The following is a 27,296-nucleotide window of genomic DNA, read 5'->3' as shown; positions in this document are numbered from 1 at the left end:
ATGAGCATGAAGTGAGTGTCCCGTGAGCGTGAGGTGTGTGTCCCATGGGTGAAGTGTATGTCCCCTGTGAGGTACGTGTCTTGTAAGTGTGAGACGTCCTGTGAGGGGAAGTGTGGTTTTGTCTCCCCACAATCGGAGGGGCGCCCCCGTTGAAGGAGTTGGAAGGGGTGTGGTACAACTCGAATATTCCTCTTTCACAAAGTGAGAAGAGCAATGAGCCCACTCTCTGCATCGGGCCTCGCGCATGTGGAGGCCGTGGTGGCTCCCTAAGGGGCTCCCCACACAAGTTTTCCTGAGGAGGCGTCCGCAGGCGGGCGCTGCTGTGAGAGGCTCGCCCAGGCCCGGCGCTCTGAGGTCGCTCTGTCAGCGGTGCCTCCCCAAAGCGCGGGCAGTTTGCGGCTCGGGGACCTTCCCTGGGAAGGCAAGGGACACATCGAGCGTGCTGTTCACACCATATTTTCTGATGCAGAGTTGGGGCGCCCGGTGTGGCAGAGAGGGGGAGCGGGTGGGGCGGCTGGGGCGTTGCAGGAGCGCCGACCAACCAGAGTGAAGCTGTCCTTCAGAGCCCGGGTGACACGGACGTCGAGGGCTGTGCCCGCTGGAGCCCCCTGTGCGCACCCTGTGCGGCGAGCCTGGGCGCACGGACCCACGGGGCCCACGGCACGGAGGGCGCCCCCTGCAGGGCGAACTCACCGTCCTCTGGGTGTCCTGGAAGATCTCCCTGGCCTCCTCAAAGGAGCAAAGCTCCTCCCTGCACTCTCTCTCCAGGGAGCCGGGCCTCAGCTCCTCCAGGAGCCAGTTGGCGCGCCTTTGCCTGTGCAGGACGCTGTGGGCCTCCTCCTGGGTGAGGAAGACTGACAGACAGGAGCCCCGTGAGCGCCACCACCACCCGCCCTGAGTCACGGGAGGCAGGGCTTCCTGGCCGGCGACAGCAGCAGGGCACAAGCTTCGTGTGCGAGCGGGGAAATACCTTCGTTATATTCAAACTTCACACACTCATCCCTTCCGGCCCGGTCGCCTCACTTCTGGCAATTTATCCTAAGGAAGGACTCAGAGGCGCGCACGCAGACCCCGCCGCAAGGAGAGCCTGGCCACAGCAATCTGAGCCAGTCCGTGACGGCGCCCCCCGCGCCATGAAATGCAACGTTTCAGAAGACGTAGTATCAAATGAAATAAGATAATAAAATCACACATACTGTCAATAAAATGTAAAAATCCACATATATATGCAGATGAAACTTAGTGAAAGAATGTACATAAAAAATTAACTTTGGGGATTAAAACTTACTCTGTTTCAAAACGTGTACAGTCAACTTCTATAATGAAAATATGTGCCCGCTGCGTCCTAGCAGCCGGGATATTGCGTGGCAAGTGGTGGGCTGACTGTGTGGGGGTCCTACCAGGGACTGGGGGGTGGCTGGGGAGGGGCGGCTCCGGTGGAGGCGAGGCTGCTGCGGCCACACGGGGGGAGCCAGGAGAGGCCTGCCGGGCACGGTGGCGGGGAGACGGGTCTCTTGCACCCGGGCCATCCTCCCCAGCCCTCCCTGAGCTCCAGCCCGTCCCTGTGGCTTGCTGTCCCCCTGCCCCACCAACCCGGACCCTTGCTCTGCTTTACCACAGTCTCTCCCTCTTTTGTTTTTTTTTTAAAGATATTTATTTATTTGAGAGAGAGAATGAGAGAGAGAGAGCACATGAGAGGGGGGAGGGTCAGAGGGAGAAGCAGGCTCCCTGCTGAGCCGGGACCCTGATGTGGGACTCGATCCCGGGACTCCAGGATCATGACCTGAGCCGGAGGCAGTCGCTTAACCAACTGAGCCACCCAGGCGCCCCAGCCTCTCCCTCCTGGAAGGCACGTCCCTCACCTTCCATGGAGATGCTTACACTGACTTCCGTGCCCACCGTAAGCAAAGGCCACCCGGGACCCGGGTGGAGCAGTGCAGGCTCCTCATGGGCCTTTCTTGGGGCAGGAGGCCTGCTGACGCTGACCCCCTGACACTCCCTGTCTGGCTGCCGGGGCCTTCCTGGGTCCTCCCTCCCGGGTCCTCCTTCCCGCTCTTTGCTGCCAGCCCTTGACTTTTGATACCCTTCCGGTTTGGGTTTTCTGCTCTCAAGATGCTCCGAGCCAGCCACCCCACTTCCACTTCAGCCCTCCCTCCAACCACCAGAAGCTGCACATGTCCCCGAGCTCCAGGTCTCTAGAGGCCACCTCCCTGTAAACGGAGGGACCCGCATGCACAGCTGCCCGGGGGCCTGGCCTCCCCACCTCCAGCCCCTGGGCCTCTGCTTTTCCCGTCCTGGTCCCATCTTGGCGAACGGCTCTGCCCCCGCCCCCTGCCAAGAGCACCTGAGCTCTCGCAGCCAGTTCTGCCCTGAGCTCTGTGCACCTGCCCCCCGACCCCAGTGCAGGGGCTTGTGTGTCCTTGGGGTCCCTCTCCAGGCCCTGGCCTGCTGCCTCCATCCAGCCTCTCACAGTGACCCTGGTAGCTTCTTGCAGGTAGCTGTCCCCCATTTTGCTTATGAGACACAGGGTGGGTGGGTTTAGAGCTCACCCAAGGCCACTCAGGTGGGGAATGGGACCAGTTTGAACACCTTGGGTTTGAGGTTTCTTCAGGACACCCAGGCAGACATGCAGACTACGTCATGCTAAGAGAGGACCAGGTGATGGAGACGAGGTCACAGAGGTCGGTGACAACCGTACGGAGACCGAGGCTGAGGCTGGGAAAGCCCCTGGGGCCCCCGGGGCAGACTGCACCATTGGGGGCGGGCTGTGTGGGAGCAAAGCCAGGACTGAGGGGCAAGAGCAAGGGGGAAACTGAGTCCCAGAGGAGCGGTGAGTGCAGCCTGGAGACCCGCGGACTCGGCTTCCGGGAAGGAAGGGCTGTGTCCGGTGGGGAGGCTTCGCAGGAGGGGACGGGGCAAGGGGGGGGAGGGGCAGCTCCCAGGCCGCGAGGCCGAGGGGACCACCTCTCTGCTTTACAGCGACAGCGCTTCGCGCGTGTGTATTCCTGGGGGGCCCGCCTGGTCTGGAAGGAGAGGTTGAGGGAAACCCAAGAACTCAAGGGTGGGAGGCGGGCTACCCTCTCTACCCTCGGAAGACAGCAATGTGCACCAGACAGCCTTCGGGAACCAGAGGCAAGTCTGATAGTTGTGGGGAGTCAGGGAAGGCCGGGCGGGGTGGGGCACGACCCTTGGCCAGTACTGTCTTCCTGCCCCGAGGAAGGACAAAGGCAGCCCTGCCCTCCCCGGAGCGGAGGTGCTGTCCTTTGGGCACCTGCAGGAATCGGGCCGGCGCCCCGTCCCATCCCAGGCTAGCTGTTGGCACGGGACAATGTCTGACTGTGTCGCAACCACGGCCGCCCCGCCGGACCCATAAGTCTCCAAGGGACCGCTTATAAATCGCGTCCCTCTATCTCCGTATTTCGGCCCCTCAGCACCATGGTGGTGGGGTGTCTGCGGTCACGGCCGTGTCCCTACCCTGTCCCTGGCACTGGCCGACCGAGAACCAGGAGAGCAGAGCGGGAGGGGGCATCCCACCCCACACCCCTGAGCCGGAATCCTGGGTGCAGACCACATGGGAGCCGCCAGCCGCAGCAGTGTCCACCATGAGGTGGGCTGTGGGAGGCACGGATGTCAGCGGCCCCTCACACAGGTTTACAGGGACCCCTCCACCCTGACATACCTGCGGCTGGAGACCCCTGCAGGCCCAGGAGAAGGCAGAGGAGGGCCAGCTCACCCGCCCGGGAAACCATGGTGAGACTCGTGGCGTCACACGGTCTGTTGACATTCCGAGGTGGGGGTGGCGGGCAAAGTCCTGGCCTCCACGCAGGGGAGAGGGGTGGGGGAGGGAGGACTCGCCTCCCAAACCCGGGGGGAGGGGCGGCGTGAAATCCCTGCCGGGAAGCCCCCAGTCCCTCCAGCACAGCTGTGTCTGCGGAGTGGGGGCTCCTGCGAGGAGACCGCGGTGTTGGGACCTGTATCAGCTGCGCGCACTTCAAGTGCTGTTGGGAACCCCGAGGCCCCCGGGTCTTAGCGCGGCAGCTGGACTCGGCATGCACTTGGGTGGAAAGCCGTGCCATGGTAGTAACTCCAGGGAGAGAGAGGATCTGGGGTGTGGACTTGAGTACCCTCAAGGGGGCTGCCGCGGACACCTAGCCCGGGGGCCTGGCTTCCCGGGTGAGCCGGAGAGCCTCGTGGGGATGACCAGGAGGAGGGGCACCTGCCGTCCCGGGCCCAGGCCGCCAGCTGGGGTGACCCTCCGTCCAGGGTTGGCAGTCGTGGAGGGCCTTCTCAGGATGCCAGGCTTCCTGTCCCGACCAGGACCGTCCTGGGCCCCCAGCGCCATCGGTTACCCCAACCAGACAGACATGGGCATCCAGCCTCCAGGGCGCGTGGGCGCGACCCTCTGCAAAACAGCGGAGGCCGGACGCTCTGCTCGACTCTGGTGTGGGAGCCACACGGCCCAGCTCCTTTCTGCAGAGTTCCAGCTCGACCTCCAAGTGGAAGCATTAGTCCCTAGGGGAGGACGGGTTTTGTTGATCGCTTCTGGAATTTCTCGTTGTTACTTTCAGTAGTTGCTTGGGAAATTGTTCTTGGTCAGCGAGGGACGTGGCCCTTTCTGCAGGCACCGGAGCAGGGCGTTCTGGGGATTCCCCAGACGCCACGGCCGTAGCAGCCACTCTCGAATCAGACAGACCACTGGGCATCGGGCCCCATTTCCTTCCAGCGTGGCAAGAGCTGCTTCATTCCTGAGCCTCGTTCCTGAATCGGGCTGATGTCTCCTCTGAGACGTGGAGGTGCTGCGGGTCCCGTGCTGGTCCATGAGCAGCACCTGTGAGCCGGGCCCTCAGAGGCCGCCACGGAGCGCCCCAGGCGTGCTCCCTCCCTCCCGCCCTCCCTCGGGCGCAGGAGCGGCCTCGTCCTAGCCTGAGCTCGGGCCGTCCCGGACTCCTGGGGGCCCCTCCGCTGGGGCCACTGGGACTACAGCACCAGGAAGCTATCCTCTGCCAGCTCTGGAGGCCACGGGTGGTCCTGGAGCCACGTGTCTGTGGCAGGGCCTTGCTCTCTCGGGAGGCTCGAGGCGGAGACCTGCCTGTCCCTTCCAGCTGGCCCCTGCGTCTGCACCTTGAAGTTCCATGGGCGGCAGGCGGCTCCCTGTTCGGGGGTGCCCGCAGACACCACACTCCCATCCCGGCCCCGGCCGGCACATGGCCTCGCCACTGGGTGTCCGTGCCCGTCTCCTTACAGAGACACCGTCCGTCCTTGGGACGGGCTCCTAGTCAGGCTCCCTCATCTAACCAGCTACTGCAGCAAGGGTGCTGCTGCCGAGTGAGGCTGCGTTCCGGGCTCCCGGGCAGAGTGCAAACATAGGGAAGGCTCTCAGCCCATGTCCGTGCTCCTCTTGAGTGGGACTGGGGCTGAGGCTGTTTTCAGAGCAGCAGCGTCTGGTTGCAGACTTGGGGCGACTGGCCAGGAGGTGCAGGAAAGGGATGCTCCTTCTCTGAACACCCAAAGCTGCGGGCAACAGGATTTCGTGGGCAGCACCCGCCAGGCAGCAGAGGTCTGTGTGGGTTTGGGACGTGCGCTGGACGGAGCCCTCGAGTCCAGGGGGGGCGTGCGTCCTCTGGGGAGGTGGGGACAGCATAGGCTAGTGCGGGATGTGGCCTTCTGTCCGTAAAGGATGGCCAAGCGCCGGCACGGAGCAGTCCTACCCCAGGCTCCGCGTTGGTGAGTGGAGGTGGAGTGGGGCAGCCCCGGGGCACGCTGGCATCAGAGGGCTGGGCTCAGGGAGCAGGAGCCCCCAGCCCGGACCCTTCACCACGGCCACACAGTCCACTGAGCGAGGCAGGCCCCAACAACAGTGCAGGGTTGGGTCTGAGCCTGGGGCCTAGGTCGCGGGTCCGTGGAGGGGCTCCCGGGAGGTCAGTGTTTGCTACATCTCTGGTCTGGTCTTTACTTCCAGCCCTTGTGCGATTTGGTTGTGTGGTGTCTTTTAGCAAATACCTGTTGCATCCGGTTTGATCCCCTCCCGACGGGTCGGCTTGGCAAGATTCCGGGGTGTGGGTGAGCGCAGCTCCGAGCGGCCTCCGTGACTCCTTGCTTCCGTGGGTCACACCTCCCTCCCCACCACCGTCCCTTCTGCCCCCGGACCCTCCTGGCTCAGAAGTGACCACTTGGACTCTTGTTCCAACATGGCGATTTCACCGTTTCTTTTGTTACCTTTACACTGTGGACACAATATGCATGTTATTCTATTTCCACCATTTTCTGACAAAATGAAGCATATGGGACATCGTCTGGGTCAAGCTCACCACCTGCCTCATTTCTCATGGGAGCTCGAGGTGCTGTGCAGATGTACGTGAGCACGATAAACAACGCCGCACGTGAGGGATTCTGTGCAGACAGCGAGAGGGGCTGATATTTATTCAAACTCCATCCATACAATAAAGAACTCTGATTTTTAAATTTCATTACATCAGCAGGAAAAAAAAAAAAAAAAAAGACCTGAAACGAAACAAGAAGCAGTGACGGGACAGGAGGTTTTAAAGTGCCTTAATGAAGATGGGCCCCCAGTGGTGGTGACACGGCCGAGGCGGCCGGGGTGGACTCTGGACGAGCAGCGCGTGGAGTAACCTGCAGAAGCGTCACGTTCCCACAACCAGACACCGAGGAAAGCTGTTGGGACGCACTGCAGAGGTGGGCCGGAGGGGGCCTTGCAGGCGGCGGGCAGGCGCAGCGGGCACGGCAGGCGCGGGGCTCAGGGAGGGCTGTGAAGTGACAGTTTCCAGCATCGCGGGGGCCGTGGTGCATCCCTGACACGGGACACCTATGTACACACACCCACATATGCACACGTATAAAAATATCTGCCCCCACCAGATACAGACAGTGTTTCCGAAGAACAGAATTTGTTTCTGAACACAAAAAGGTAAAACAAGAGTTTTCTTTCTGGTTCTGCCTCGGTTTCAGTAATGAACTCCTTGCGTTTCCGAGCTCGGGGGATTTACCGAGCGCGGGAGGCGGCGGTGGGGGCCTCCGGAGGCTGGCGCTTTCACCGAGCCCGTGTGGGTACTGCTCGCTCAAAGGGCACCCTACAAAAACCGCATCTTTACTTATTCTTTAAAAACAATAAAAAATCCTAATTCAGTGAAGCTAGTTAAAAAAATCAAGTTCCATTTTTTTGTAGAAAAGAAGCTAAATATCTTAAATTATAGTTTAAATATTCTTTTGAAAATTAACCTGCACAGATAAGGGACTCTCCTTGGTTTCCACTGCCTCTGTTTGTAGAAATGCTGCTGGATTTTATCGGGGGGCGTGTGTTCATCTGCCTGTAGCCCGGCGGGCCTTGGCGAGGGCTTCCATCCCCACGAGAGCCCCCATACCTCCCAGCAGTATAAACAACGTGCTGTTGTGTAAACCCCGGTAACAGAAAATAGTTTTGTATCAAATACAGTATCAAATTGTCATTTCATGTAAACACAGTGATTCTTGGTAAAGATTAGCGGCCAGAGTACCACAAAAAATGGCCATGGAATTAATCCCTGCTTTAAAAAAAACTTGTAAAAGACAAAACAGTTTCCCCACCGAGCTGCTGGGTCAGTGGACTCGTCACTCCCACAACATATGCCTATTCCTGCAGGAAGCACCAGACCAGAAATGCCTGGAACCACGTAGAGCGGCTGGGACGGGCTCCTCTCCACGGCCTGGCGCCCTCGTTCCGTCCTGGTTTTCCTGGAAAGCTCAGTGTACCTTGGTCCTCCTGTGCAACTGGCTTCTGCACCCTCGTCGGCGGTGGTCCCGGCGTGGAGGCCGCGGGGCAGAACCTTCCAGAACCTTCCCTCTGCGGGCCCCTGCGTCTGCACCTCGAAGTTCCGTGGGCGGCAGGCGGCTCCTCGGGGTCTTGTCAGGGTCCTCCTTCCCCAGGGTCTTAGAGCACCGTCCCCTCACCAAACTAAGCAAGCCCAAGCAAAGGAAAACTTAGAGGCTCGCAGGCTGCACGGCCTCCTGCAGGGCCCGGCGCTACCCCTGGAGGTCTGAGAGGGGGGCCCCACAGCTCTCGCTGCAGCTGGAGGAGGTGCTCAGCAGGGTGGACCCCGCACTGGACTCTGCGGGAAAACCAGGCAAGAACGGCTGCGGCTGTGCATCTGCACACTCAAGCTCACGGCTGTGGAACCCCGCGGGCTCGGGGCGCGGCCTGCGCGGGGTGTGGGGGCCTTACCTGAGCTGCTCAGGCACTGAGCCGAGCCGGACGTGCTGAGGAGCGTGGACAGACTGCTGGCCGGCACCCAGCTCTCCTTGCTGGAGGTCAGGTTCCTGACATACCTGAAAGGGGCGTGGGCCGGTCACGGCTCCAGCTGTGTGTCCCCCGTCCCCACGGGCGTCCTGGGCCTGAGCCCACGGCCGGCATCTCACCAAAGGCCCTCGTCGCCCTCGTGGACCACCTCCACCACGTCCCCACTTCTCACGGCAAGCGCGTCGGGGCTTTCCTTCTCGTCGCCCGTCACGACCGTGTACTTTCCTGGAACCTGGTGGCGGAGGACATGGCGCATCAAAGGGCACAGTCCGCGGCCCCCACACCGCGCGAGGCCGCAGCCGCTGTCCGCTGCAGGCACGGTCCCAGGGGGGCGTCCAGCAACAGGAGGACAATGAGCATTTCGTCAGGGCCCTGCTGTTTGTGGGGCTTTTGATGGGACTGTCACCTTAAACAGGAAGAGCTCCTGGTCGTAATGAGATGCCAAGTCTCTCACTGCCACCGTGTTAAAAACCCAACCAACCAGTACAGTGCCCCTGGCTCACGGCTGGTGGTCTGGCCTCGCTGCAGCCGGCCTCAAACACAGCCCCCTACCCCAGAACCTTAGCGCTTGCCGTTCCCTCCTCCTGGAACGAACTCCCCTTCCTTGGCTCCCATCCTTACCTAACACGCCCGCCTGTATTTGACCACCTTTTGCTTTGCCTCCTTGTGAGAGTGGAGACTTGTATCTTTTGTCCTCTGCTCTGTGTCTGGTGTCTAGACTGCCTGGCACCCAGTGTATGCTCAGCATGTTCACACAGACGAAGCGCTGCCACGTGGAGCCCTGGAGCTTGGACCAGGACAGCGCCAAGTGTGCACTAAGTATCTGTCAGCGTAACCCCCACTCTGATGGTTCATGCGTAAACAGCTTCTCCTTGCAGCTTGTGTTAAAGAAAGGGCCTGTTTAGAACCCAAATCTGCGTTCGAACAGTTGAGTTCTCCAAAAAAGTGAGGGAGAGCCATACGCACAGCTTTGCGGATGGTCCTAAGGGCATCCTCCTTGTCTGGAGGGCAGATCAGGTGTGAGCGAGAGAGCCTGTCTGCTGGGAGTCTGACAGTGGAGGGGGGTGGGCACAGAGCCACAGCGAGCCCTGGTGCCTGAGAGTCCCTCTCCCACCCGGGGGCCAGCAGTACCAGGCTGACCGCCCCGGGGGACCCGAGGTTACCAGCTTCCTGGCGCCCACTCTGCCTTCCTCCTCTGCGTCTGAGGAATTAATCAGCTCCTCGGCACTGGACCAGCCGTCATTGTCCTCAGGGGCCTCCGAGGGCTGAGACGTTTTGCTCCAACCTGAGAGAGAACAGACTCCAGTGAGGACCACCCTCAACCACAAGCCTGTCTGAAGGTGGTCTGCACAATTCCCGCCACCCTGCAACATGCGCCCGGAGGGGCCTGCCCCCTCCCTGGAGCTGGACACATGGCGGACTTCCAGAATGCCTGCTAATATGCGTGCCCCCACTGTGCACCATCCAGGGAGGCCCCGAGCACCGGCTTGCATCGCCAGGCCAGCCCAGGGGAGGCAGTGAAGCCAGCCCCTCAGGGAGGTGATCCCACAGGCTCTGCCGTGATGCCCCTGCCGTGACGCGGGGAACACAGAGCCCTGAATATCACCAGTTGGAGATGCCACCATCCATCCATGTTGGAGCAAACACGGCCAGAAGGAAGGAGTTTGCAATTAGTGCCTAGCATGCACACCCATCACACCGCCTGGAGGACCACTCCTCACAGCAGCAGCTGAGGTGTGCGGCGTGTGTCCTGTGCCGGCACCATCCTGGCCCATGAGGTCAGGGCACCTCACGGCACAGGCCAGCAGACGCCGCACACAGACCCGAGTCACACCTCTGCACTTCTGGGGCCACAGAGTGCAGCTGGGCCAGCACGTGTGGGGAGAGAACTTCTGGGGACTTTATGAAATGTGCGCATGTCCCCTCATCAGTGTTTCCCCTGCCCTGCAACCCCAAAGAATAACACCTGTATTTCCCATTTGCAGGAAATTTTGGGAAGAACACAAGCGGGGGGAGACCGGGGGTGACGGATTCCCGATTCCAACACCATAAATGCCAACAGTAACGTGAGAGGTGGAGCCCACTCCTGTGGCACAAGGACCACGGGTACAGCCTGGGGTCGGTGGGAAGACCGCGCGCCGGCTATGGGCTTGGCACGCCAGTTCCAGATACCATGTGGCCTGGGGCAAGTGTGCTTTCCCCAAGGACGTAGGGCTCGCTCCCCTCTGTGAGGTAAGCTGCTGGACAGGCCTGTCCCCAAGGCCTGTGGTGTTTCAAGTTGGCCATGAAACGCTTGTGCTAAAGGGACACAAGGAGTCTCGTCTTCATAGGAAGGGAGCTGGGGCCTAGAGCTGCCCATCAGCCAGCAGTGCTGAGCCCGGAAGGAAGAGTGTGAGAGCCACAGAGGCCCCTGGAGCCCCAGGACCCCACTCCACACAGGCAGGCCCAGTGTCGGAGAGCCCCTGAGCCTGGCCTTCTCAGGGCTGGGCCGCAGGGCGAGTGGCGGGGGGCTGATGTCTGTGCAGGGATGGGGCACTGGGTTTCCTGCTGCAAACCACCCAGCCATGCGCACCCTTGCTCGTCTGGGGGTGTGCACAGCATGCCAAGGGCAGATGGGGCACAGGCGGTGGGGGGCCTTGGGGCCCCAGTGCCAGGCGTCCTCGCTGGGGGGTCTCCTGCTGCAGCCCACCGCCACACATGGGGCTCCCGGCAACACAGAGGCAGACGTGGGCCTGTAGTGCTCCCCTCTCTGCCCCGGGGCCTCGGGGGGAAGTCTCTTTACAGGCTCAAGCAGCTGCCTGCGTTAAAACCACGTTCAAACAAGGGCGTTAGGAAGGTACCGAGGCCCGACGCACGTGAGGCACCAACTGGGGCATGAGGACACGTGTTTGGAACCGGACGGCACCCCTCGATCTACGCAGATGTTGGCGAGTTTGTAAGACACGACGCCAACACGACCATGAGCGTGGTCCCCTCTATACTCTGCAAAATCGTCCCTGATACTGACACTGAGTAAAATTTTAGGCAGATGAAGCTTCTCGGGGGCAAGCATGTAAGCGTTTGCGAGAGGGCCCAGGAGGCTGGTGGCTCGCTGTCGTCCGCCGCGGAGCGGCCAACGGGGAGCAGAGGAGTCGGAAGGGAAGGGGACTGGCGGTGGGGCCCCAGGTGCCACGCTCAGGTCCCGTCTACGGTGACCTTGCGAAGCCGCCGCATCTTCCCATCACAGGCGAGGACACACAACTTGGCTGAAAGGCGGTAGGAACCGCGAGCAAGTGGCCACAGGTAGGGCTCAAGCCCCTTCACCAGCTTCCTGCACAAGGGAAGTCAGCCAGGGCAATGCTCAAACGTCTCCAGGTCTTCAGTAGAAAACAAGGCTGTCAATGGAGAAGTGACCCCTGTCCTAGGCCCTGGGACCTCAGTGGCGGCCCCTGGGCGCTGTCCACCCACATGAAGGCTGTGGGAAGCCCCTGGCCTCCGAGCTGTCACGTGGGGGCAGGCCTAGAGCTGCCGTCTGGGTTCTGGACACACAGACCTGTGCTCAAGGCCGAGTGTGCTGGGTGACCTCTGGGTGGTCCTGGGGGTGGGTGTGAGGTCAACTGCACCCCTTGGGAGCCTTCACAATTATTGGAAAATTCAAGAGGATTCAAAGTGAATCCCTCCCTGCAAACTTCTGACCCTCAGCCTTGGCCGCGGGGGTCTTTGGATTTTTGGGGGGACATGCTTTACCCTCATGATATGAGGGGCAGAAAGGAGAAAGCCTGAGGTCCAGTATGGAGCTTGGCCCCACCTGTCTGTACAGCCTGCCATCCTCCCATGAAATGGGTCGTCGGCAGGATGCCATTGGTGGCTACCTTCTGTGCTTCCAACAAGAAGCTTCGGGACAACAGGTGCCGCCGGGGCGAGGCTGGTGCTGTAGGGGCCTGAGGGCGGGGTGCCCCACAGCCTGCATGGCCGCTGTAACGGCCCAACCCAACCTGCATGCTGGCCAGGCTTCAGCAGCCTCCAACTGGTGGCCCCTGGGGGTTCTGTAGGTTCTGGGCAGACCCGGTGCGAGTCCAGCTGAGACGGGTCCAATATCACGGTATCTGTCGCCAGAGCATCGTGCTTTTGGAGAAAACAGTGAATCTGCTCCTGGCTAGGAGACACCTATTTTGTTTTGTGTTGTTGGTGGTGAGCAAGGGCAAGACAGTGTCCCTAACCGGATGGGTAAGTGGAGGTCCGGCTACGTTCAGAAGGTGGAGCCACTCTACCTCGTAAACCAAAAGGCGTTGGGTCGCTCTTTACTTCGTGTCGCTTAGCTTTTTTGTCAGGGCTGGTAGGAGAAGCTGCAGAAGGAGGAAGAGGCAAAAATACGTGAGGACCTGCATGCAGGGTGCGGGGGGGAGGCGAGAGGAGCAGTGTTCATGCTGGGAGGGGACACAGACCCCCAGCGGGCTCACTGTCACTGTGCAGAGTAGCTTCCTGTGAACAGAATGAAGCTAGTGGACGGTCCCTCGCGCGGGGGACAGGAGAGGCCCCGGAGAGCAGGAGGAGGTGAGGCGGCACCCGCGTTCGAGGGGCCACGTGTAGGTGCATCAACTCTGCACAAAAGTACGCACAGGATGCATACTTGCCGTGCTCATCAGCCAACTATATAGCTCCAGAATGTGTCCTTCCTTTTTTTTTTGAACGTTTGAGGCCAACTTAACACTACTTTACAAGTTGAAACAAAATTGAAACCAAAACCCTCCGGTTTTCTGGACCAGTGACAACTGGCTTTTAGTTTCAGCCAGGGAGTCCAGTGCTTGCTCCCTGAGCTACCTCCGTGTGCGTTCCTCCGCACGGCTCAGCGCCAAGCAGCACTGAAAGGCGGCCCAGCTCTTGGAGATTTCCGTGCGAGGGACCCTCTAGGCGCCCTGTGCCTAGCGACCACCCCTCAGGGGCAGGCGACACCAGCTCGCGCACGCCGTGGGGAAGCAGGACACCCGCAGGGGCCGAACGGGACCGAGCAGGAAAGGGGCGGGTGGCGCAGGGGGCGCTGCCCCATGAAAACCAAGAAAAGCAAGTGACAACTCCGGTTTCTGAGCGAGCCTTCGCTGGAAAAGCCAGCTTCCACCGTTTCAAACCCGAGGCCCCGCGGAGAGAACTCGGCTGCGTGCGCCAGAGACACGCCAGCACCAGGACACGCGGTTCGGTGGGGAGAGCCGGGCGGCCGCGCGTGGTGATGCCGCGGCCGCCCACACAGATGAGCACCGCACGAATGGATGACAGACAGGCCACCACGGTGAGGGGCACAGCCACGGCATGGATTTGAGCTGGGTGCCTTTTACCTTTCTGAGCTCTGAGGTTAGCAAAGCCCTGCAGAGTAAAGCGCTTTCTGGAAAGCGCGGAGCTTTCTGAGGTAGAGCTAGTGACCGTGTCATCTACAAAGGAAGAGAGAGGGATGGTGTGGGGGCGCTCGGGGCACACGTCCGGTCACGCGGGCTCTCCTCTGGGGCACCCCGGCCGCCAGGAAGGGCGCTTCCCTGGGAGGTCCCGGCGCGCAGTGCAGGCAGTGGTCCGTGCGTCCCAGACACGCCTGCTCACAGACACGCTTGACGCAGCTCCCGGCGCAGACACCCACCTCTGCCCTTCTCGGGGGGCTTCGGCAACGACGTGGAGCTCACGTATCCTTCCAGGCTGAGGGGGTCAGTTTTCCTTTCTTCCAACTTCTTGATGTTCCTCGTGCTCCCTTTCGAGGGACTAATGACGTCACACACACCGGAAAAAGAAGGAGAAGTAGAACGTTGCAGGTTAGTGTTTCAAGTCCTCCCTGAGGATCCGAGGCTGCGCCGTCCCTGGGGCCCCACCGGGTCCTTCAAGCCCTTCTGGGCTCCCGGGGGTAGAACCACACGAGAACAAACACCACATGCTGGGTGCAGGTAGGGGGTGGGGGGTTTCTCTGAGTTCGGGGGGCAGTCTTTCTCTTTTCAAAGTGTTGTGCTGTGGATTATTTCCCTGGACCACAGCCTGTCCCACCAAGCGTCAGAGGTGGCTCACAGCAGAAACAGGAGAAATAGTCACAAAGCCGCGTGAACGCATACAATAGCAGGAAAGCTGAGGACAGACAAGGCATGATGAAGCCAGCGTGAGGCCGGTGTGTCGGGCGTGGCTCTGCACCTCGGTCCCCACAGCCCCTGTCCCTGTCCAAGGAAGGCGCCACCGTCGTGGAAACATGGCGGCTGTCACGCTCGCCAGCTGCACGTCCTGTGCTGACTTAACAGGAAATGACCCACAGATGGAAATCAGAGACGGTTAGGAGCTGGCCTCTGCCCAGGGTGGGGCCAGAGACCCTGTCCCCGAAGCTGGCCCGCAGGGACAGACCCCTAGCACGCAATGCCAGGGGACACTCCGGGGCCTTCTGGCACACCCAGGGTGACCCAAACCCCAGTAAGGAGAAGCGGGTCACTGGCCGCGTGGATGCGGTGGCGCGTGCAGCCCCGCACTTTCCCCGGCTGGAGGCGCTCACCTGGTGCTGGGCGGTGCGGGCAGAGGCAGGCTCTGGGACTGCTCGAGCACTCTGTGCTGGCTGGCTTCTGCAGGGAGGGAACAGCCCCGCTCACCGACTTTACCCCTCACGCTGCAGCACCGCTGAGAGCTCAGAATTTGGGGGGCGCTCTGGACATGCGCAAAAATGCGCCCGGAGCCAAAGCCAAGAGCAGCTCGCGGCCGCAGCGGCTCTTACCTCTGCAGGCTTGCAGCTGGCTGGTCAGCACCTTGCGGATCTCACTCACCCACGCAGCTTTGATTTCAGGGCTCGGTGCCTGAGGCAGGAAAGGAATGCCAGGAGGTGAGAACGCACGTTCCCTAAAGACACTGCTTTTCCTTTTACTCCTGAAGCTTCTGCGGACCACCTGGGGAACGGACCATGGGAGCACGGCCCTGGAGAACGGAGGTGATGGACGGTCCCCTTGCCTTGGGACTGTGCCACAGGCACGACACGGCGGGAGGGCCTGTGGGCCACATGAGGCGGGGGGCCAACCGCCCGGCCTCCCCCTCCACACCCTCGCTGGCGTCGGACTCAGTGGAAACCTGGGGCACAAACCGCCCTTTGGGAGCACGTTTCTCCGGGAAGTGGCCTGTGGCATCGTTTTATGACGAGGAAGACGGGAGAAGCTCCCAGGGCACGAGCGGCGCGAGCCACCGTCCTGCCTCGGTACCGCGCGTGCGGCCAGAGGGCAGTGACAGCTGGGCCCTGGAGGTGGGGCCGGCAGAAAGCCAGAGTGCCGGCCGCCGTCCCTGCGGCTCCTGGGGGCCGGTGCCCGAGCTGGAGCCGGGCGCCATCGCCGCGGGCCTGCCGTGCTGGTGCGCGTGCCGGGACAGTGTGCCGCAGCCACTGCATCCCACGGGGCTGCCACCCTGTGTCTGAGCGTGGAGGGCAACCCGAAGAGGCCTGTCCTGAGTGCTGGCCGACCCCGTCACAGGCCCCAGGGGCGGGCCACGTGGGCTCAGGGCGCACTCGCTGTCCTGCCACCTCCTGCCCTCCCCAGCGCGGCAGGGGCCGTGAGGGGACCAGGACAACCTGGTCACGTGTGTAACACACGAGCCCGTGTTCCCAGCCACGCCCTTTGTGCACCCTAACTGCCGGTTCCCCATACTTCCTCCTGGGCCCAGCTCAGGGCAGCCCCCCTACAAGGCCTCTGGGAGATAAGGCTCCAAGGAAGCTTCCAGATGCCTGCCCTCGCCGGAGAGGCCCGACAAGTCCCCGAGGCCTGGTCCTGGAGAACGCGGGGCCTACCTGTACAATGTACACCTCCTCCCTGGCGTTGTACCAGATCTCAAACTTCCTCACGTCGCCCTTCACGTTCTCTGTTATGCCGACGGCCGCCATCTGGCCACACAAAGCAGGGAGACAGATGTTCGTTATGTGTGACATGAGAGCACACCACCCTCCCGTCTTTGAAAGGGGTTGGTGCATACTCCAGATGCTGGAAGTGGTTTTGGGGTGGGGGCTGAGGGCATCAGGGGTCCTGGACTCCCGCACCCAAAGATACGAGTGGCATGCGCCAGGAGCCGGGCGGTGTGGCCGCGGCTGCTAGAACCTTGACCGGTGGCCCTCTCCGCTCCGTAGGGTCAGCAGCTGTAGGGAAGAAGCCTCACTTACGTTCAGGGACTGCTTGTAGCTGTAGGAAGGGGCTTTCTCGTACCCTTCCCCGTTCTCCTCCCTCTTCTTGCAGAAGAGCACAGCCTTCTCGTGCAGGAAGAGGTGCCGCTGCATGGGCTTGAACCTGGCCAGGTCCTTCACCTTGGTGTGGCCCTTCTTGTGGTCCGTCCAGACACTGAACGAGCCCTGCATCAGCAGCTTCCCCAGGTCACTCAGGTTCCCCTAAGCCCAGAATGAACGTGGGGCCTTATATGCACATTGTTGAGGAAAAGCAGCCCTCCTTGGAGGGCTGCGTCCTGTAGGACCCCCGCTCCGTAACACTTGGGAAAAGCAGAACTGTGGAGACAGGTGAGGGGTCGGGGGTGGCCAGGGGCTGGGGGAGGGTGAATGGATGGAGCACGGGGGCTTTCGAGCAGAGAAACTCTGTCTGACACCGTCCTGGTGGACACAGGGCGTTCCACGTCTGTCCAAACCCATGGGAGGCACATCCTGGACTCTGGGTGGAGACGATGAACCAGTGGAGGCTCATCCCCGTGACAAAGGTCTCTTCTGTTGGGTGTGGGGAGCGGGGGGTGCTGTGCATGGGGGCACAGGGGCATGGGGGAAGTCCTCATGCCTTCCCTTATCCTGCAGCAGACCTAACACTGCTCTAAAAATAAAGCCTGTCAAATTCAGAAGAACAGGGCGGGCGTGAATTGACTTACAGAGAAGTGACAAAACTGCCCTAAATTCGGGCACATGAGGAAAAAGCAGAGTCTGACCTTCACGGCCGCTTCTCCCCTGTCCCCAGCCCACAAGCGGCGGCCAACACAGATCGGCTCTGAGCACCGCCGCCCTCAGGGCTCCTGCACTGACAGGCTGCTCGGAGGGGTGGAGGCTCCCTGCAGTCGGGGTCATGCCCCAAGCTGGGGGTCCGCTCACCCCGGGCCCACCCCAGACGCCAGTCGGAACTGGGTTCCCGCCAGATTGCAGGGACATGCATGCACACGGGTGCTCCCCGCACAGCTCTGCACGGACGGCAGGTGGACCGTCACCAGGCTCGCCGGCGGGACAGGGAGGCCCTTACGTCGTAGCCGGTGATGGCGATCAGGTGCATGGAGTCGTTCACAGCCTTGAGGATGCCCAGGATGGAGCTCAGTGCCTCCTGCAGGTCCTCGGCCCCCTCGCAGCTCTTGCTGTATTTTAGCATCTCCTGGGAGACGAGGAGGCGTTCACACAACCTCGGGACACGGGACTCCCCGCTCTGGCCCTGGGCACCTGCGTGGACCCTCAGGACACATAGCGTGGCTCCCTGCATGGCCGGGGAGGTCCAGGATGCCCCCCCCCCCCCCACAGCCTGCCTGTCCCAACGGTCCTGCCTGGTGCTGCAGACAGGGACACCCCCTGAGCCAGACGCTCGGCCAGGCCTCTCCAGGGTGGGTGCCCCTCCTGCAGCTCACGTCTTCCCACTCCTAGACCTGTTATTCTTTCCTTTCGGACCTGACACCCCCAAACCCGTGATGGCTTAAGGCATCTGCGCGTCCACTGGCTCGCCCACTCTGGCCCAAAAAGGAAGCTGGACACAGGCAGCCTTGCAGGGAGGACCGCGTGTGGGTGCACAGCCTGGGGTGTGTGCGTGGAGACGCCTGGAGCACGTGCTCCACGGGGCAGGGTCTGCCCGACTGTTCGCCCCTCTGTCCGTGGCCCCCTAACAACGGCCGGCACACAGTAGGCACTCCACAAAGGTCTGTGAAGAGCTAGGGCCCTCGCAGAGGGGCCGGGACCATGGTGCTCGGGGGTGGCCGGGGCGGCCGCAGGTGGGGGGCTGTGAGGCCGCGAGGGCGCAGCGGTGGGGGGGCGGGGGACACAGGCAGCTCACCTTGAGCAGCAGTTGGTACTTGGTGATTCTCTGCACCGGCTTCAGCAGGTAGGAGTCCAGACTCAGCTTGTGGTCCAGCTTCCTCTGACACTCCTGCAACCCAGAACCCGCCCGTTGGGACCGTCTCAGTCCCTGTGTGAGTGCGGAGGTGCGGGAGGCCGCGCGCTCACAGGGGGCTCGCCCAGACACACCTGAAAGAACGGGCAGTCGGAACACTGTCTCCACAGGCTCTCGGAGCGCGGCTTGTTCTGACAATACTTCTCGTAGATCTGGAACTCTTCCATCTGACCCGGGGACAGAGCGCGTCACGGGGCGCACCCCGTCCCCTCCTCCACCTCCCATGCCGCATCGCAAGCCCACCAGGGTTCGCTTCGGAGCTGCGTTAGTCCCTCCTGCACACAGACTAGCACCACACGGCTTGCTTTTTGCCGTGAGAATAACAGACTAAAAACAGTGGCTAACTTTCTAACGAAAGAGCCCGCAGAGCTTGGTGCTCAAACGCGCGTGTGCACGGAGCTGCCCGGGGGGCTTGTTAACACAGAACCCCCTGCAGGTTCTGAGTCGGCAGGTGTGGGGTGGGACCTGAGAACCTGCATTTCCAGTAAGATCCCAGGATGCTGATGCTGCAAGCAGCATCCTGAACCAGTTACTGGGCTTTAGATAAAGCCCTACCTCAGGGAGACCGGGAACATCTGCCCTTCGTGATTTCAGTGGGCTAGAAGGAGACTGTGATAGGGTTTAAAGTCATGATTGTTTCATGCAGTAATTTTAACAAGGAAGGCATGGCAAGGCGCACATTGAAAAAACACATACCCGTTCCAGGAAACACCTTCCGACCAACTCTGGGCAGCCTGCGTAGTCTTCCAGCTCCCTCAGGAATATTCTAGACAGAGAAAGTTCGCCAGAGGTCATGTGAAGAGCAACCCGGAGGAGACGGTGGTCACAGATGAATGGATGTCATTTCCCAGGTCACGTTTATTTCTGGCTCTGGACAGTCAGGAGACTGTGAGCAGGACCCCGCAGCGCAGGCCGGGCTCGGGGACGAGGAGGCAGACAGAAGCCAGTGCAGCTGTGAGAGGCCCACCCAGACCCACTGAGCTCCTCAGGGGTCAATCCTGCCTCGAGGGAGAGCTCCCTGGGGTCAGTTCACAAGCACTGAGGCCTGGCCCGAGCCCGGGATGCTGAGGGACCAGGCCACTTGACCAGCGCCCCCTCCATGGGGCGAAAAGGAGCAGTCCGGGGGCTCCGGTGGCAGACTGGTGCCTCCTCTGGAGGCAAGTGGGTGACCGAGGCTGAAAGGAGTCCCAAGCGCCCCCACAAGCCCAGAGGAGGCTTTCTCAGGACGCAGAGGCCTGTGCTGTCTGTCCGACTGCCACCGTGCAGCCTGCATCCACCCCTCACGTCCTTGCCCACGAGCTCCCGCAAACTGCAGCGAGGAGCCAAGGGTGGGTGGACGGCCGCAGGGACACTGTTCGCGCTTCCCCCAAAGCCATGGCGGCCGCAGACGGCACTCGCGGGGGGAGAAGAGGCAGCACACAGGGGTGTCTGCTGCTGCCTCCTTTGCAAGGACGAGCTTGGGGACAAGACGGGCCTTGCTGAGTGGTGCGGCTTCGGTGCCGCCCCAAAGGGCCAGACGTACACACGGAGCGGGACTGGTCACTGCTGGCCCGGCAGGCGTGGGGGGCGCTCCTACGTCCTCAAAGCCCCAGGTGCTTCCCAGCACACCCGTAACGGCCTGGCCAGCGCCTCCCCACTGAGCCCACTGCCCCACAGCAGCCCCTGAGAGCCTGTCCCTGGGAGGGGGAAGGATGCTCTCTGCCCACAGGCCACAGCCCAGGGCCCGCGTGTGGTCCGGCTCCCTGCAGGCCGCTGTCTCAGAGGCAGACCCCACCGGACAGGTGTGGTCAGAGGAGGGCCTGACCTGTTATGAAAGTGGTAAATCTCTTCCATGTTTCCAAAGAGAACGTCCTTCTTGTTCTGGAGGCCCGGTGACACGAGGTGCGCCATGAGCGGGTTATCCAGCTCAGCGGCATAGCCCTGCGGAGGAGGGGAGAGGTCAGGAGGCACGCCGGGTTCTGGAACAGGCTCTGTGGGCTGCCAGCAGGTAGGGGACGCCTCTCAGGGTTTAGAAAGTGAATCCACCCTTACTTATTCACTGACCGTTTCTGAGATGACCACCCAGACAACAAGCACCAAAAAATGTGAGTGAACTACAGATGGCACCATTTTTAGGGGTTGTGCTGTGGGGTGGGGGGAGTTCCATCCCCTGCCTCTCAACCTCTTAAAACTCATTTAACTGGTATGAAGGAGAAAAATGTTATGTATACCCCTTGATGAACCATTCAAATGTCTACACCCCTGTAACCACCACCCAGACCAAGATCCAGAACATTCCAGTGCCCACAAGCCCCTGCCTTCCTGGCAACAGCCCCCGAGGCTTCCACTCTGCTCCTCCACCCAGACCGGGTGGCTCAGCTGTTCCCGCAAGGAACTTGCACACAGTCCTCCTCTTGCTCCTGCCACGCTCCGGGGTCAGCCACGCTCCGGGTCAGCCACGCTCCCGGGTCAGCCACGCTCTCTTGCTCGCTGCTGGTATAGGTCCCTGTGCAGATGCACCTATGTCTCCTTGTCCCTGGTCCCACTGATGGACACGTGAGTTGTTTCCAGCTTGGGGCCATCTGAGTAAAGCTGCCACCCTCCTCTCATGCTCTATGTGTGGGGTGAGCCGGCTAGCAGGCTCCCCGGGTGCCCCCGCCACCCCTGGCACAGGCTCACCTCCAGGACACAGAGCAGCTCCTCCACGTAGACCCGTTCCGTGTCCAAGAGCTCGTTCATCACATGCCTGTGAGCAGAGAGGGGTTAGGGCAGGAAGGGGTGCAGACAGAAGACCCCCCAGAGCGGGGGTGGGTGTGGGAAGAGGAGGGGGTCCAGAAAGAGAAGTGGCACCAGCCCGCGGGCGCGGTGCAAGGAGGAGCCAGGGGGCCGTCAGGGGTGGTGAGCACTGCTACACATCCATCTCTGGGGAATCACACAGGCTCATCACCTGGGGCTTAAGGAAGGGGGGACACATGCCATTTAAATCATCAAAATCCTGCCTGCAGATCCAGGGACAAAAGGCTTTTCTAGGAAAAACCAGCTTTGTCTTGTCTCTGGACGTGGACTCGCCAAATGGACAGACGCCTGCACGCCTGCACGTAGCATGGCGCATGCCCGTGTGTGTGCTCCCTGATGCCCGCTTTGCGGTGGACGCTGACAGAGCCCACCAACTCGGGCCTGCTGATGTTCAGACTCCCCGTGGCCAAGGGCTGAGATCTGGGATGGTCGCACTTGCCGTCTCTGGACCAGAGCCACTCACCTCCGCAAGACGGCCAGGCTTCCCTCCTCATCCCCCGTGGAGCTGCTCCGGCCCTGCCGGCTCTCACTCATCTCGCTCTGGGGAGAGAAGAGCACGCGGTGCATCGAGCATATTCAGACAGGAGACGGTACAGCCCTACGTCCTGACTCTGAGGAGCCCAACCTCACTCCCCGCTGGGGAGGGGTCGGAGGTCCCACGGCACAGGCGGGGCGGCACTGCAAGGGGAGCCGCCGTTGGGGGGCGGCCTGGACAGCGGCCTCACCTTGGCCCTCCTGTAGGGCCCTCTCCGGAGCGCGCTGCCCTCAGAACTGTTCTCAGAGCCTCTCCGGCTGCCTGGTTTGGAAAGAAATGAAGAAGGGAGGTGTGGCTTCGTATCTCACTGCCTGGAGGGGAACGACAGCACCTGGGAGCGCGGGATGGTTGTAGGGAGAGGAGCAAGCCCCCTGCCCGCCCAGGACGGGGAGGAAAGCAGAGGAGGGCGGGTGGGAGCCCAGGAGGGAACGGGGAACCCAAGCACACACACGTGGGACCCGGACAACACGGGGCCAGGGGTAAGGTCTCCTCTGACGGATGCCACATGCTGTGGAGGAGGGAGCCGGCTCTCCAGGGTCTCACCGGCTTACGGCACACGCGCCAAAGCCCTGATGTGGATGGCAGGCAGACGCCGCCGCAGAAGGGGCTCTGGGAAATGGTGTGGCCACCTGCTCAGCCTCCGAGGAGGAGACCACGAGAAACCGGGGCCGCTGGGGGCTTTGGGCTGCAGTCGGAGAACTGTTTTGGCAACAGCACTGAGGAAGATAGGCTGGGGCAGACTGGAGTCAGGGAAGAGCCCCTTGATGGCTAGTGGACGGCACACACCGGCTGCGTGCCGATAAAACTTTATTTACAAGGGCCCACCGTGGCCTAGAAGGACGGCGACGGCACACACCTGGGGAGGGGCAGGGCGATTTTGTGAGCGCCTCTGGCCGGGGGGCCACGGGCTGCACGGGCCGCGTCTGCTTGGCTGCCAGCTTCTTCAGGCTTGCCTGTCTCCGGTGGAACATCTCCTCCATGCCCTCTTGCTTCTGGAAGACCTTCTGCACGTGCTCCTGAAGGGACAGGGTATATGGACTCGTGAGCAAGAGACACCACCAATTTCAGAAGCACACCCTCCGCTGAGCTTGGGACACAGCCCCACGGGGCCACACAGCAATCCCGCACTCCTGCCCTTGCTGCGGACGGAAGAGGTGGGGCCCCCGTGGGACTGGAGGCTGAGAGGCCGCCACGGGTCTGTGGGCCCCTGGAGGAAGGGTGCGGACAGCCGGCTGGGCGGGGGAGGGGCGCTGGGCCAGGGCCGTACGCAGCAGGACTCGCAGGAGGGGGCCCCCAGCAGGACCCTGGGGGCAGGGAGACTGCCCTGGGAGGGAGACGCTGCTGGAAGGGATGCTGAGCCCCACGACCGCCCAGGATGCTCTAAGAGGTCAAGCCGGGATTCTTCCGCACACCCCGGAGCGACTTCCTGCCGTCAGCACAGGGCCCGGCTCCGCTTACCATCAGGTCTTTGGTGAGGATGGACTCGTAGTCCTGGTAAATTTTATTGAGCTCTTGGATCTTATTCTCTGCACCGGTCTCCAGGAATTTCTCAATTTCCTGCAGGGCCGCCTCCGCGCCGTCCTGGGACTGGCACTTGTCCACAGGCTGTGAGGCTAGCAGGTAGATCCCCTCATCACACCACCTCATGGACTGGGGCAGGGGGAGAGAGGGGCGCTGTCAGAGGCCGTGTCTTGGCGTGTCTGGTAGGCATGCTCTGCCCGGGCCCTGCCGGCTGCCCCACCCGCCGCCGGCCGCCACCATGCTCTGGGAATCTCTGGGCACGGATGCGCGGCGCCCCAAAGCCACGCACACCGCCTGGACGGACTCGTTCACGCAGAGAAAGTGCAGGGAATTAGCTGCATGCCGGCTTTGGTCCTTGTGGCGAGGGAATTCTAGAAAACGGCAGCCGTGACTGGCTGGGCTCAAGAAAGGCCCACAGACCGCAGGGCGGGGGCCAGCTCCCAGCCCGTGCCTGTGTCCACGGCGAAGGAGCGGGCCACGCGGGAGCAGGAGGGCAGGGACGGGGGTCTTACTGCTTCCAGGAGGCCGTGCAGCTCCAGGGACTTGCTGAGCAGCCCCCTCCGCCTCTCCACCTCGGCCGCGAACTGGTCACAGAGGTGCTGGAGCTCGTGGCACTTGGGGCGGATGGAGTCCACGGCGTAGTGCTTGCTGTCAATGAGCTTCTCACCCTCCAGGGAGAGGGCGCGGGCCCGCTCTACAGAGGCCTATGGAGACAGCCGCCCAGACACATGGCTCAGCTCAGGCTGTGAAAGCAAGCAGCGTGCGATTTCTGGGAGGGATCCGTGGGGGTGGGGTGAGAGTGGGAGGGGTCGTGGGCGGGGCTGTGCTGCCACCCCTCCACTCGTGACGTCCCCCACCTGATGGCGAGGAGCCCCCTTCCCGTGTCTTCCTAAGTGATGCCGTGGTGTCATGAGCACCGCCTGCAGGCTGTGCCCTGCCCACACCAGCCCACGTCCCAGGCCTTACACTCGACTTCTCCTCAAAGCTGGCAAGGTCCTTCAGGAGGTGCTCTGCGTGCGCCAGGCTGTTACCCACATCGGTGAAGGTTGCTATCTTCTGGGCCAGTGTGTCTAAAGAGGCTTTGTCCTGAAACACAGGAGGGGCAGGAAGGCCCAGGCCCACGTCAGGTATGGAGGCATGGCCCAAAGTTGGAAGGGAGGGGGGAGAGAGGAGCCAGGTCCTTCTCAGGGAACAGGGCAGAGGGACACATCCTCAGAAGTCTTACAGCCTACCAGACGGCTGTCATGGTGGTGAGAACAACGCCTTCCTTCTAAGACCGGGAACAAGGCAAGGAAGTCCACTCTCACTATGTAGCCAGTGCAAGACGGCGAAATACATGCATGCACGCATGCATAAAAACACAAACAACCCAGAGACTTACAGATGGAAAAGGAAAGAATCAAGCTGTCCCTGTTTGCACAAGACCTAATCATCTATGTAGAAAATCCCCCAAACTCTACAAAACAATTAACAGAGTAAGTGAGTTCAGCAAGGTTTCAAGAAGCAAGGTAAACACACAAAAATCAGTTGTATTTCTAGGTATAGCAATGAATACATGGACACCAAAACTAAAAACACCATCTACAGTTGCTTAAAAATGAAATACTCGAGTGTAAATCAAATAGATCACATACTAAACTGGTTTGCCGAAAACTGCAGAACATTGATGAGAAAAATCTAAGTAAAAGGTGTGACAGACATGTTGTGTTCATTGATTGCAAGACTCAACGTAGGAAAAATGTTGACTCTCCTCCAAATATAGATTTAGTACAGTTCCTATCAAAACGGCAGCAAAACTTTATAGATCTAGAAAGATTATTTTTTGCGGAAAGGCAAAGGAACTGGAGAACCTAAAACCATTTGGGGACAAAGAGGCGGTGGGAGGAACGGTCCACCTGATTTCAAGACTTAGTGCATGGCCCGAACCAGCAAGACTGTGTGTGGGGTTGACGGACAGATGGGACGCACACCTGGAAGCAGACCCAAATGGATATGGCTCACTGACTTCTGACAAAAGGCGGAAAACAGTCCAACGGAGAACAGAAAGCCTTTTTGACAAATGCTGCCAGAGCCCCTGGACACCCAGAGACTAAAAACTGAACCGTGACCTGATTCTCACCCCACGCAAGAGCTAACTCAAAATGGATCAGGGCTTAAACCTAAAACTGTAAGACTTTTAGCAAGAAAAGCCCAGGAGAACGTACTTGGGACCCAGGATTTAGGATGGATGCCAAAAGTATGATCCTTAAAAGAAAAAAACTGGACTTTCTCAAAACGAGAACATGTGAAGGGTTAAATCGTGGCTTCCCCGCACCCCCAGAACCCTAATTATTCAGCAGTAACAAGAGTGAACTTGCAACACCTGCATCGATTCTGCGGCATGAAGAGAGCCAGACCCAGAAGGCTACATATGTATGACCCCGTTCTAGAACATTCTTGAAATGACAGCATATGGAAACAGAGCAGATCAGTGGTTGCCAGGGGGTCAGGAGGCGAAGGGTGGCTGGGGACGGGCGTTCAGCAGAGGGAGGGGTCGAGGCTCAGCAGGGCAAAGGGAGGGGTAGGAGGGGACGTGGGTTTAGGAGGGCAGGGGTGGGTGGGGTGGGAGGCAATCATGTCTACAAGAGGGAAACCCGCGTCTGCGTTGGCGCGGGATGTTCCGTGTGCCGACCGCGTCAGCGTCTGCGCTGAGATCCTGAGCGCGGTTTGGGAGACGTGGCTCTGGGGGCAGTTGGCTGGAGACTAGGTGAGAGGTCTGGCTGGATTCTTTCACAACTGCACGCAAATCTACAACCATCCGTAAGGTGTCGTTTGTCGTGTCTGGTGAGCCCTCCTCAGCGCCCCCAGCGCAGATTAGGCAGGACCACCTTCCCTGCTCCCACAGTGTGCCGTTCGCACAGGGGGGTTACCTCTCTGGTCCCAACCAGGGAGGCTGGTCCCCTGCGCACCGAGCTCCCGCACGTGCTCAGTGCTACTGAACCAAACCCGTGTTCCCGCAACGGTGACATTTCGGGACTCTGGGGGGACCGGAACGCTTGCTTCTGCTCCCCTGGCCCTTACCCACGGCCTTGCGACAGCGTTTGCACTGGACTCAGGGTTGTTACTTACTTCTCGCGCATTTGGGACCCCCCCACCCCAGCCTGACCAGAAGGACCAGGAGAAACATCATGGGGCAGGGCGAGGGCACATGGACGGCTCAGCGCGCTCATGAGCATAAATAAGTGATCAACGGCTTCTGTTGAGTCCTGCCGAGACCACTGACACCACGGCTGCGTGTCACCCCGTGTCACTGCCACGTGTCACCCCGGCGCGTCACCCCCGCAACCCCTGTGCTCCAGAGCCCAGCATGACTGCTGCTCTCAGTTTTGTGCGCCTGGGTCGCGCGAGCAGGCACAGGACAGATGCGTGCTGGGCGAGGGAGCGTCCAGATGGCTCCTGGACTCGGCTATAAGGAACACGGGGAAGCGCACGCCCACGGCAGAGAGTGGAACCTGCCGTGGGCAACAACTCACCGGCCACATGCCTCAAGGTCTGGTCCCACTGGGTCTTGTGGCTCCGCGGGGCAGACAGAGACCTGGGCAGCTCGGCCCAAAGCAGCGGGTGGATCTGGGCCACCTTACCGGCTTCCTGCGCCCACAGCCAGCTGCCCACTCCGGCCGCTCACCTCTCGAAAGTCCTGTTCAAAATGCCGGAGCTGCAGACACTGTTGGAGCTTCTGCTGATGCTTTGCCCAGAACTCATCGAAGGCAGCCTCAGTCTCGCTCAGCTGCGCCAGGAGCCTGGGGAGAGGAGAGGCTCTGTCTGTGCGGGTGTGCGGTGTGGGGTGCGGGCTCTGGGCTCCGGCTCCACGGCCTGCCCACACCATCGCCACCTCTCTCCGGGACTGGACGTGGGATTCGCAGGGCCAACTGTGCCCGCCGGAGAGGCACAGCAGGGGTGACCCCGCCGGGCCACTGCCCACACACCTCATTGCACTGGGCCACGCCAATGCCCACTGGGAGCCCGTGGCAAAGGGCTGGGCTGAACGTGTTAGCAGCTGAGAGGGCAGTGGTCTGGGCTTCTCACTTCTAAGTTCGGG

At 61.1% G+C, this 27,296-nt stretch overlaps 2 protein-coding genes across 18 annotated transcripts in view; both read right to left on the bottom strand.

Annotated features, from left to right (window-relative positions):
* The window catches only part of F7 (coagulation factor VII), a 10,352-nt gene extending 6,586 nt beyond the window's left edge, over positions 1–3,766 (bottom strand). Inside the window, exons 1-2 of the mRNA XM_025875270.2 lie at positions 3,680–3,766; positions 694–854 (exon numbers count right to left, since the gene is read on the bottom strand). Of these exons, the coding sequence (XP_025731055.1) occupies positions 694–854; positions 3,680–3,749 (231 nt within the window). The 5' untranslated portion in view covers positions 3,750–3,766. The remainder of the gene's footprint in view (positions 1–693; positions 855–3,679) is intronic.
* A 2,635-nt stretch (positions 3,767–6,401) lies between these two features.
* MCF2L (MCF.2 cell line derived transforming sequence like) overlaps positions 6,402–27,296 on the bottom strand; it is a 133,601-nt gene continuing 112,706 nt past the window's right edge. For 9 of the 17 annotated variants that reach the window (XM_073887462.1, XM_073887458.1, XM_073887461.1 and 6 more), the window contains 23 exons: positions 26,883–26,997; positions 24,185–24,304; positions 23,731–23,922; positions 23,156–23,347; positions 22,554–22,713; positions 21,888–21,958; positions 21,626–21,702; positions 21,046–21,112; positions 20,192–20,307; positions 19,084–19,153; positions 18,462–18,554; positions 18,271–18,363; positions 17,479–17,604; positions 16,413–16,634; positions 16,047–16,139; positions 14,994–15,072; positions 14,778–14,844; positions 13,893–14,011; positions 13,600–13,692; positions 12,541–12,615; positions 9,454–9,575; positions 8,410–8,522; positions 6,402–8,319 (listed from right to left, as the gene is read on the bottom strand). In XM_073887462.1, coding sequence (XP_073743563.1) covers positions 8,076–8,319; positions 8,410–8,522; positions 9,454–9,575; positions 12,541–12,615; positions 13,600–13,692; positions 13,893–14,011; positions 14,778–14,844; positions 14,994–15,072; positions 16,047–16,139; positions 16,413–16,634; positions 17,479–17,604; positions 18,271–18,363; positions 18,462–18,554; positions 19,084–19,153; positions 20,192–20,307; positions 21,046–21,112; positions 21,626–21,702; positions 21,888–21,958; positions 22,554–22,713; positions 23,156–23,347; positions 23,731–23,922; positions 24,185–24,304; positions 26,883–26,997 — 2,719 coding nt within the window. In that variant the 3' untranslated portion in view covers positions 6,402–8,075. The remainder of the gene's footprint in view (positions 8,320–8,409; positions 8,523–9,453; positions 9,576–12,540; positions 12,616–13,599; positions 13,693–13,892; positions 14,012–14,777; positions 14,845–14,993; positions 15,073–16,046; positions 16,140–16,412; positions 16,635–17,478; positions 17,605–18,270; positions 18,364–18,461; positions 18,555–19,083; positions 19,154–20,191; positions 20,308–21,045; positions 21,113–21,625; positions 21,703–21,887; positions 21,959–22,553; positions 22,714–23,155; positions 23,348–23,730; positions 23,923–24,184; positions 24,305–26,882; positions 26,998–27,296) is intronic. The other 8 variants (XM_073887460.1, XM_073887469.1, XM_073887470.1 and 5 more) reach the window with 4 other exon arrangements.

The sequence above is a fragment of the Callorhinus ursinus genome, unplaced genomic scaffold (assembly GCF_003265705.2).
Source record: "Callorhinus ursinus isolate GAN/ISIS: 27379988/994484 unplaced genomic scaffold, GSC_fseal_2.0 scaffold79, whole genome shotgun sequence".
Taxonomy (NCBI): Eukaryota; Metazoa; Chordata; class Mammalia; order Carnivora; family Otariidae; genus Callorhinus; species Callorhinus ursinus.
Note: the sequence above shows the minus strand (reverse complement) of the source record. Positions and strands in the feature narration are given on the sequence as shown.